The 11,161-nt window shown below is 42.5% G+C and overlaps 1 protein-coding gene across 2 annotated transcripts; it reads left to right on the forward strand.

Moving 5' to 3' along the window:
- The first annotated feature begins 448 nt into the window (after positions 1–448).
- si:ch73-21k16.5 (dihydroxyacetone phosphate acyltransferase) lies at positions 449–9,095 on the forward strand. Of its 2 annotated transcripts, none has more exons than XM_038726967.1 (16): positions 449–587; positions 1,632–1,832; positions 1,925–2,101; positions 2,447–2,576; positions 2,793–2,920; positions 3,024–3,099; positions 3,371–3,522; positions 3,735–3,865; positions 4,067–4,308; positions 5,143–5,400; positions 5,513–5,592; positions 6,391–6,531; positions 7,779–7,878; positions 7,987–8,080; positions 8,190–8,251; positions 8,407–9,095. In XM_038726967.1, exons 1-16 carry the CDS (start codon positions 576–578, stop codon positions 8,457–8,459), a joined length of 2,037 nt encoding a protein of 678 aa, XP_038582895.1. In that variant the 5' UTR covers positions 449–575; the 3' UTR covers positions 8,460–9,095. The 2 variants fall into 2 exon arrangements, with proteins under 2 accessions (XP_038582895.1, XP_038582896.1); XM_038726968.1 differs by having other exon boundaries at positions 5,200–5,400.
- The last annotated feature ends 2,066 nt before the right edge of the window (positions 9,096–11,161 follow it).

Here is an 11,161-nt window from a genome sequence, read left to right on the forward strand (position 1 = left end):
TTGAGCAAATAGATTTACACCACTGCCTGAATATCAGATGAGTTTTTATATATATGAATTTTTTTCATTAGTCCTTGGTAAAAAAAAAAAAGAGAGAGAGAGAGAGAGAGAGAGAGAGCGCACACCTATAATTAATTACTAGCACAGAAACACATACTAGGGTATGTGTTTCTGTGCGAGTCACGGTTCTGTTGACACACTTTATCCAGACCTGTGTCAGACATTTGCTTGTTCACATATCTGCATCAAACTGCTATTCTCCTCAACAATTCATTGTATGCATTTTTCTGCAAAGAGCAAAACTCAGCTGTTCCCAGTTTCACTTTGCCACACACACACACACACACACACACACACACACACACTGTCGTGCACAATGGCGTGGGGGTTATTAGAGAGCAAAGGGCTGCGCATCACAATATGCGGGAGGAGTTTCCAAAACGCAGCGACACCATTGGCTTGGGCCCCTGGGTGCTGTCCTCTACGCAGCGTGCATCGAGGCAAGCTTCAAAGTACGGAAAACAAAAGTCGACGAGGACACCGGCCTGCAAGGGCCGTGTTTGTTCCTGTAAAGAATGACGAACACGGTAAGATCTTTTCAAATTACTTTTGTCTACGTCCAGAACGCTTGGTGCATCCTTTCAGTCCGCTTTGTCGCGTGTCCTTGCACGTAGTGTGAGCTTGTCGACGCTTTAAAAGTTAACGGTGACTTTAAATGAAATGCAAGTGCTGACATGGGGAGTGAATTAGAAAATTGCATTTGGTGTGTTTGTTGTTGTCGGTCTGTAAACTGAGGCCACACTGAGCTGTCTGACAGAGCGGAGGCATAAGCGGCTGAAACTTTGGCCTGAACATATTCAGGAGGAATGTTGTCTAACCGACCTTAAAGGGTGATAGCGCAGACTGCACCTAATAATGAGTCCGTGTGTTGTATCAGGTCATAGCTGGAACATTTTTTAAGATGTTTTAAGACATACAAAAATAATGTATGTACGTTTACCACCCCCGCAAAAAATAAAATCTACCCCTACTCTCTCATTCCAAAAGTTTAACTGCTGCATACAAGATGTCTCCATCTTCACAGAAAAGTCCTTTCTGTGTGTGTGTGTGTGTGTGTGTGTGAGAGTGAGAGAGAGAGAGAGAGAGAGTGTGTTTGGACCTGAGGTTCAAAGTTTTCACATCACATTTACATGTAAAAGTTGCATACTGGACCGTGAATCGCTTCCAGTTGTGATGTCACCAAATCATGCTTGTTTGAAAGCCTGTTGAACTCAGATTTAAGGTGAGCACAGAGAAGCTCTGCATAATGAAGATCCAAATGATGTAACAAGAGCCAAAGCTCATTTCTGAGCAGAGGGGGAAATGAAATTAAAATGGCCACAGCCTTTGAGGATGCAGTTTGTGACACATTATACATGTTTTTGTGTTGGCCCTGCTTAATTTGTTTTCCCACTGTTTTGACAACCTGTAAAATTATCATTTGTAGTTACTCTGATTCTTCTTAAAGGTTTTGAACTGAACTGTTATTTTTGTTAACGCCATTTTTTAACTTTATGATTAAGTGCTACTTTTCTAACTATTTCAAACTTAAATGTAACGCCTTTTAACTCAAGCGTGACTTCCTCCTCCAGTACAGGGATTCGGGCAGAGCAGGCGTGGAAGACGAGGAGGAGTTTGTGGATGTATTGGAGGAGAGGAGGCACAGCAGTGATCTTGGCCATGCCTTCAGGACCTTCAACCCCCAACCCTACAAAGGAGCCCCGTCCTGCTCCACGGCTGACCTCAACAAAGCCGTGCTGGAGTCCCAGTATCTCTGCTACGTGACGAAGGAGGTGGGGTGATTTTGAAAAGATATAGCGAAAGAAGTTTCACACTGTTGCTTCCAGCATCACGGAGTCAGTCTTTGTCCTGTATTCCTCCTCAGATCGCCATGGAGACGAGGTCATCGGTGGAGGAGGTGAGAGAGAAGGCGTGTGGGATTTTGGAGGAAATGTCTCAAAACTTGCAGCTGGGGTTTATCAGGCTGATGGCCTACACGCTCACCAAGGTGCTCAAGAGACTCTTCACCAGCATCAATGTCAACATGGAAGGACTCAACGCGGTCAGGAACACACATAAGTGCTGTATTCAGAACAGCAGCACATCACAATATATCCACCACTTTCATAGAGCCATTGACCACTGTCCACTACAATGTACAGCTGCTAATAAGAGTGGTATCAATCTTTTCATCTAACTCTTTGCAAGAAAGCTAATGCTGAATTTACCAGTGTCTTTCCAACAATAAAACTGATCAGCTGATCTTAAGAAAATGTTTCATTCCAACAGAAAATGATCCCTTGACAATGTTTTTCATTTTCTTTGCAACGTGTTGACTTAGACTACCAATAACATACCAAGAGACTGCTACTGATGCACTCATCATCATTTTTCTGTCACCTCACAGCTCCAACAAGCCATACAGGAGACTCCTGTCATCCTGATGCCCAATCACAGGAGTTATGTGGACTTCTTGGTTATCTCCTACATCCTGTTTACCTATGACATCCCAGTACCTGTTATTGCTGCAGGCATTCGCAAGTATCTATTGATATTAAAAAAACAAGATATTATGTGTGTGTGTGTATATGTGTGTGTGTGTATATATATGTGTGTGTATGTGTATATATATATATATATATATATATATATATATATTTTATACTGGAACATTTTTATGATGTTTCTTTGCTTGCAGATGCTCACTTCTCTCTCTCTTCCTCCATTTAATTCTCTTTCTCTCCACTGTAAAGCTCTTGCAGGGATGAAGATGGTCGGAGAGATACTGCGCCGCTCTGGAGCTTTCTATATCCGACGTGCCATTGGGTCTGACAAACTGTACTGGGCAGTGCTGTCAGAATATGTCAAAACCATTGTCAAGGTAAGACAATAATCTGCCGCATCAGCCACACCAAACTCAAACTGTCAAAGCCCTTTTGGAAATGGCTTCGCCTTGCAAATATTCAATCAAATATCTTCTGTAGAAAGGATTTGCTCCTGTGGAGTTTTATGTGGAAGGCCTGCGGAGTCGTACGCTGAAGTCTCTGACGCCCAAGTTAGGTAAGTGTGGTTAGTTTGTGTCCCAGGGTAGGAAAGCGTCTCTTCGTCAGACAGCATTTGATTCTTTGGGGCATTGTGGTGTTCGCTGCTTGAAGCTCATGACAGACCTTACAGACGAGTATAATGGTCTTTCCTCCACTCCTTTTCCCGCACCATGTGTTCATTTAATTCAATTAAAAACTTTTTCTCACGCAGTTTAACTGTAATGACTGATAATTGTACTCGTTCATTGCTGTTTGAAATCTTGATAAAATCCAACCTGTGTCCGCAGGTATGATGCAAATGGTGCTGGAGCCCTACTTTAAAGGTGAGGTGTATGACATCACATTGGTTCCCATCAGTATCAGCTACGACCGAGTGCTGGAGGAATCGTTGCTTGCCCACGAGTTACTGGGCGTCCCCAAGCCCAAAGAAAGCACCACGGTACGTCCCGGTCACATTACTCACTTCACCAACAATCATAAACAGAATTGATCATAGTAATTTTTCAGTCAAAAACTCACCAAAACATGCATTTTTAACTGTATAATTTTTTGTCTAATCTCACAAACTCATTAGTTTAAGTCAGAAGGGTTCAGGCACCAATAAAGCTGATTACTTCTTACTCGTGACTCAGCCTTGTTCTTTATCTGCAGGGTCTGCTGAAGGCTAGCAAAGTGCTCCAGGAAGATTACGGCAGCATGAATGTGAACTTTGGCCGCCCCCTATCAGTCCGGCGTCTGTGTCAGGGCAAGATAAACCGCTGCCAGTACAACCTCATACCCAGGTGGAAACACTTTGAACACACTTTAAATCATTCTGTTTTGCATACGTGCCATACTCATCCAATAGCCACCTACCAAATTTAGTAAAAATATAAATAAAGTAAGCTTTAAGCCATCTGACTGCAACATAGCCATGTGTGGCCGCATCTCTCCATTCTTCCTGCTCACTCCCTCCTCTTCTCTCCCTTTATGTCTGCTGACAGAGATCTTCCTCAGAAGCCGAGTGCAGAGACTCAGGCCTGCGTGAATTGGCTGGCTAATCTGATGGTACGAATCCAAGAGGAGGGCTCTCTGATCAGCCCTTGGTCTCTGATGGCCTGCCTGTTGCTTCAGGCTCCTACTGCAGTATTAACAGAGGAGGGCCTTCTGTGGCATCAGCTCACAGAGAAAACCCTCTGGCTCAGGAAGCTGGCGCTGGACTTTGGGGCCCGCCTGAACTGGCCTGGTGGGTGAGACGGGGGTGGATTTTATATATTTGCTGAAAATATTGTGTCTGTTTCAATTCGATGTAGTGAGCACATGATTGGGAGAAGTGCTTTGATGAGGTTTATTTTCACGTCCCTCAAATGACCAGTAGGTGGCATTTGCATGTTACATTACAAGTGAACCAGACAAAGTTAATACAGAAAAGTAACTCAGTGTATTCAGAACCTCAGAAGTATTAAAACATTTATTAAAATTGTCACAGGTGAAGCAGCAACATCTCAGAAATTAGTGTGATGCAGCGACACATTTTCTGTTAATCAACTGATAAATCAATTGTCTTATCCGTGAACTGTAGTAATTTATAACAAAGCATCTTACAATCTTTATTGGTAATTTTAGTGGAGTAAAAAGCACTATTTCCCATTGAAATGTAATTAAAGTAAAGCACAAGTATCTCAAATTTGTATTTCTGTAAGTACAATACTTTAGTTAATGTGCTTAGTTACATTCCACCTCTGGGAACCCTGAGTGAGTTCCGTCCAGCTGAGGCTGTCAGCGTCTCACCTCGGGACACTGAAGGTCTGAGGTAGATCAGACAGATTAGGTGAATGTGAGTTGGCACAAGCGTTCAGATTCACTTAGGAGATGTTCAATGGATTAGTGCACTTTAAGTAACTTGGCCTAAGAGGACTCCACTGAACTGTCTCCCTTTACAGGTCTCGTGTGTGTGTGCAGACACACACATGCAGGCACATAAACACACACACACACATAGAAATGGATGAAACTATTCCTAGACTGATGCAACCCTCTTAAACTGCACCTTGGACAACGCGGTGACTGTTTCCTGCAGGAAAAGTCCCTGACTCAGATGTGATGTCATCCGCTGTGGCCCTTCATCACTCTATAGTTCGCCGTAAAGCGGGCCGCGTGTATCTGCTTCAGGAGGAAAAGCCCGCGAGGGAACATCCAGTCAGCCAGGAGGAGGGTGTGATCAGGACAGCGGTGGCGGTGCTGATGTTGGCTTCCTATAGGAATCAGTCTCTGCACGTTTTTTTGCGTCCTGCCATGCTTGCGACGGCCATACACGTCACAAAGGCCACACGGAGAGGTGAGGGTCAGACGCGATATATTTCTTAACTAACTCACTGAGATTTTCTAAGCTCTCACAGGAAGAACATGTTGTCCTCTTGCTTCATTGTGATTCCCTGTTCTGTCCACAGACGAGCTCTTCACCTTCTTCAGCTTCCTACAGGACGTCTTCTCCAACGAATTTATCTTCATCCCTGAAAAGTCGTCTCAGGTAGCAACCTCATCCTTCAGGGCTTGGCCTGCTTCAGGCAAATCCTACTTTGATTATTGACCTGTCAAACCATGAAAGCAATCTTGGTAATAGAATAAGTGCACGTATGATAACCGCTCTGCTTCTGACAAATTGGGCTTGTTGAGGCTTAATGTTTGAAGTCAGAATAGACTCCCAGGTTAGGTCCCAGGTGCATTTGCAAGCAGTAAATTTGTAGCCTTAAAAAAATGGTAAACAGGAATTGAGTTGCACAAGGTTGTTACGGCCTCCTGAAATACTCAAAGTCTCAACTGGAGACCACAACATGACAGGACTCCAAAAATTGTATACAGGAGAGAATCCACAAAGAAAGATAACCATACTCATGAATGAACAAAAGATAGGAAAACCGCTGGGCCAGCCTTGCTATGGGCTGTTTTTCCCTTAACTCTATACCTAAACGAAAACCTGATAACTGGACAACTGGTGATTTCCAACCCAAACTGCCTAAGTCACGCTGGAGGAAAAATGTTTATCACAATATTCTATATATATATATATTAGTGTGTGTGTAATGAATCTAGAATATATGAAACTTTTGACTATGGGGGGGGATTAACTTTTTTTTTTCACGATATTCAAATTTTTTTAGATGTACCTGTAGAAATAAACTATTAATTTCATATTATGTATTAACGTTGCACATGCGGGGCCCTCATCTTAACAGAGATCTTAATCTACAAACAGAAATTCAACAAAATATTGTTGGATTGTTGTGCTGTTTATCTGCCTGCTGAAATCTGTCTTTCCATTGATCAGGACTTTGAGGAGGCATGCTCTCTTCTGAAGAAATGTGGAGCTGTCCACATCAGTCCCCAGGAAGTGACGGTGTCAGATGCAGGGCTGGAGGTGCTATCCTTCCTGCGGGCACTTCTACAACCCTTCATAGACTCTTATCAGGTCCTTTTTGAATTTAGCTTTCTCTGATTTGGAAAACGCATATCTGTATGCTATTGTTGCTGGAGTTTTGACCTCTTTAGATTTTTTTTTACCTTCTCCACATACCTTGAAAGTAGGTGAAATTGTGCCAGATACCGCTACTCTCCATCTCTGTCCATTGAGGAGTCTGAGGTCATGGCCTCTATGATTCCAGTATTTTTACACCAAGTATATTAAAATCTGAGTACTTAAGTTAAACAAAAATGAATGAGTTAACAAAAAATAAATGATTCAGTATTTCTTCAACAGAATGTTTTTCCTGGCAGCATGGAGCACTGAAACAGAATTGATTTTTATTACAGACTCTAATTTCCCAGTAATAATACAGCCCTGGCTGCAGAAACACTTGATGATTTTGTTTTGGTTAGATGCTAGATTTTTTCCTCCAAATGCTCTTTAAACCTGGTATTTGTAATGTTTATGTTTCATTAAATTAACATATTGTAAATAGACCCGTCTGCATAGTGGAGTTATGAATGTGATTGGAGACGCTCCCTCCGCTACTGAAAAATTCTGTTTTGGTTGTTAGGTCACATCTGACTGACAGTACCATAACATGCCATGGATTCTTCTAGATTCTCAATTACTGAAATTCAGTAACTGGAATTACTCTTTGCATCTGTCACGTCTTGCAGTCTCTGATTATACAAAGATTACACAACGTCCACAACTTTGTCAATCTTGGCTATAGTTCAAACACTCATCGTCATCACTGGAGAGAGTGAGACTGCATTAATGTTATTATTACCTTAGTTACTGTCGTGGAAATTATATTCCTGGTGAGAAATTGAGCAAATAATTGTCTGGCCCAGAGCAAAGGGCTGCATGATCATTTACACAGTCTGAGCATCTATGTTTTGGAAAAAAAAAAGATCCTTGACTGGTCCCAGTCAAGGAAGGAGAAGAACATCTAGTGAGGAAAACAATCAACAACCCCACATCCCTGACCTACACCCCACACATGTGGACAGACTGGAATAACAAGAACAATAATAAAAAAGGGAACGGGTTAAAGATTTAAAACAATATATAAGACATAATAAAGGAGAAAAATAGCAGTCTTATAAGTACTTGCATAAAGGATTATAAGTAAAGAATAAAACAATTTTCTGCCCTTACAGTTACTATTTTAGGCTCTAACTACAATTACAATATCGGATTTTAAATGGTAAAAAATTGCGGTCTGTTTGTGTGTTTTTTATGTCCAGGTGATGTTCAAGCACCTTTGTGAGGAGAGAGTTCATGTCTTCTCTGAGAAACAGTTCCAAACTGCTGTGCGAAACCTGGCCACAAAGCTCATCCTGTCAGGTAAAACAGAAAGCGGCAGAAATTACCTCTGACTTCTAGAAACGCCTCCAGCTGTTAAACTCTTACCCCCAGCTAATCATTCCTGGTCATTATTTCTACATGTCTCAGATGAGCTTCGCTCCTATGAAGCCCTTTCCTCTGACACGCAAAAAAACCTTCTGTCGGCTCTGCGGAGGCTGGAGACTGTGACAAAACTGCAGGCGTGAGTAACGAGATTAGCCCCCGCAAATCTGTTTGGTTTTAAGCTTATTTTCTGTGGTGTTTGATAAGCCGGATGTTTTTCTAATTCTCTATCTGTTTCCTCATGACAGATCTGAGCAGAATGAATACAGAGTGAACAAAGATGCTGTGAGAAGAATTGGAGACATACTTTGTAAGTTGTGATAAAGTGGTTTTGTGTGTAATTTACCATGCAGCCTTTTAAAGAACTCATACGTTGACTTGGAGATTTTGTTTGTTGCCCTTGCTTGTTTACCACACCAACCAACAGCAGCCTGAGGGATTTTTCCTTTTCCCCTCTCTCTGTAGGCGGGACAATCCCTCCCCAGATGCTCCAGACTGCACCTGACGCAAGACTTTAGTCTCCATTGGAACAGATCCATCTTCAGTATCAGCTCACAGTCTTGTTCACACCTACGTTACCCTTTCGTCTTTTCCCACTTCTCATCCCTCTTTCTCATCTTCTTCCCTTTTGTGCCTTTCTATGCAGCAATACTGCTGCACCCTAACTCTGCAATCAGACAAAATACTTTCTATCCTGGATGCCAGTGGCCAGACTTAACCTGGCAGCGTTCTGCTCTTGAACACTTGCTACCTCCCCCTCTCTGTGTCCTCGCTCTCATCCCTTACAGATCTGACAGGGATAAGATAAAGCTACAAAGACCTTATATGGTGACCCCAAAGGTGACAGTATTGCTGCTTTTGCTTGGTGGCTTTTATCAGAATAAGGTGATGAAGAAAGATTTACGTATGACTGATGCACTGGTGATGCCTGTGGATTAAGATACCAAACTATAACTGTCAGTAACATTGTCTTATAGCTGTATAGTTGATTGACAAGGCTGACTTGTGTAATTTAGTGAATGAATAGAGCACTTTAAAGTAAAATTGATTGTGGGTATAGTATGTGCAATTAGATAGTAAAGTCTAAATTATGACACTCGATTGTATGTACATTAATATACCAATAAATATCATAACAATGTCAAACACCATAACCCATCAAAAATGAGAGATTTCATTTGTTTGAGACATTTATTTTAACTTCTTTACATCTCAATAAATGTAATACAAATGTAACAAAATGCACCATAGATACTTTTTTTCACACTTTAATTTCTTCTCTGATTCTGTTGGTACTATTCCCTCAGCAACAGGGAGTGAAAACCAGAGTTCAACCTCCTGTAATCTCTGTAAACCCATATGTTGTTTAACATGGACAGACATTATCTATACACAGGTGGTACGTCAACTTTAATGCGTAAAGCGCTGACAGGGTCTTGACAAAACACCGAGATGTATTCCAACACTTTAGAATTTAGCTTTTTCTCGCCCTCTTTGGCTCTATGCCGCTCTTTGTCCCATCTATCCTTCTCGCCGTTCATTTGGGAAAAGAGGTTGACCTGGATGGTGCGTAGCGTGGCAGCCAAGACGTAGAAACCTCCCTGCAGCATGTGGCTGAAGGCGGCGCCCACGCTGAGCGCTGCGCCCAGCAGGTTGGGCACCGTCTCGCATACCACACACATGCCCTCCAGGAAGTGCAGCGTGCCTTTCTTGGCCAGGGGCTGGCCTTGCTGGAGGTAGCCGGGAGCAGAGGGGGTTTGCTGGGCATGGTTGACCATGTATCTTGCACAGTCGGCGAAGTGGGTGGCGGCTCGTCGCAGCGGGAGCAGGGCCAGGTACAGGTGGCAAGCAGCTTTGGTCAGAGCATGGAAGAGCAGGCGCAGCTCAAGCACGGCATTGCCTGGAGACAAGAGGGTAACGGGGTCAGCTGGAGTCTAATTTAACACTGTGGCTAATGTCAGCAACCATTACAAACAAGCGTCTGCTACTGGATTAGTCTGTTCACCAGCCATGTGGGCAGCGGGTATCACCTGAGCACGCAATGTGGTTGGCTTGGCGGGTCATTACGCCTGCCCCTCAGCACGGGACCCATCCTCTGACAAATAGCCTATTACAAATCCTTTAGGCTGCTAGAGGCTTAAAATGTCATTTCTCTCTATTGCAGTTTCACATTTGTCAAGATTGTGTTTTGAAACAATTAAGCAGACAGACCATTAGAGTACTTGGTCTAAAAATCGCCATATTTTAAAATGTTTGAATTGTCTCATCACAGTAACTTGTTGAACTTCTTAAAAAAACAATATGTAAAATGAAATGTCATGATTTCCTGATCTAAGATGTCTCAGTGTGGCATGCATCATTTTATCCAACTAACAATCAAATCATAGCCAAACTACACTAAGTAAAGATAATTTATGTTTGTATCCAGCAAAATACACAGTATACAGCCTACTTTACATTGTATGCAGAGATTTTGCTGTGAATGTATGAAAGCTTTTCCGACATATGTGGTAGACCGGTGCCACGAAGTTCCTGAAAAGCTTCTAAATCTCCACTAACCATTTCCCCTTACCGTCTATAAAGCAGAAAATCCAGAGCAGGGCAATACACGCTGCCAACGAAGTCCACCAATCCATGTAGTCTCCCCCCTGTCCTGGACCCGGCAACGAAAAGAAAGAAAGCAGTGAACATGCAAAGTTATGATCTGGCCAAGCCCTGCCCTTCCTTTACGCAGCTAATACCTGAACATTAAGTAGTCGCATTCCCCGCAGGTGTCGGAGTGTTGCAGCCTCTGCGGAACACCTTGAAAGTGCACCTGAGGTGTCAACAGGCGCATTAAGACCAACAGACTACAACTCTTTACTACTCACTGCACCTTACAGTGTCTCACAGCCAAGACGAGCTTTTTAGAAACAGACACTCCTTTGCTTCAGTAGAGAACCAAATAGTTGCAATCCAAAACATAACAGATTGTTTAAAACATTTAGGCCTACAGACAGACTTTTTCTTAAAACGTGCAGTAGCCTATTTTTCTTTCTGCATAGTCCTAGGCCTATAGGCGGTTGCAAAGTTTAAATATTTTATCTACCTCACAGTCTCTCTGAATAGATAATTGATTTGATGTCAATCAGGGCCCGATTACTCAATTCAATTCACTTCAAATTAGCTTTATTGGCATGAATGTGTAACAACAATATTGCCAAAGCATCATACAAACTAC

This window comes from Micropterus salmoides, unplaced genomic scaffold (assembly GCF_014851395.1).
Source record: "Micropterus salmoides isolate LMB-PRFRI ecotype aquatic unplaced genomic scaffold, ASM1485139v1 Ms_hic_scaffold_18, whole genome shotgun sequence".
Lineage (NCBI taxonomy): Eukaryota > Metazoa > Chordata > Actinopteri > Centrarchiformes > Centrarchidae > Micropterus > Micropterus salmoides.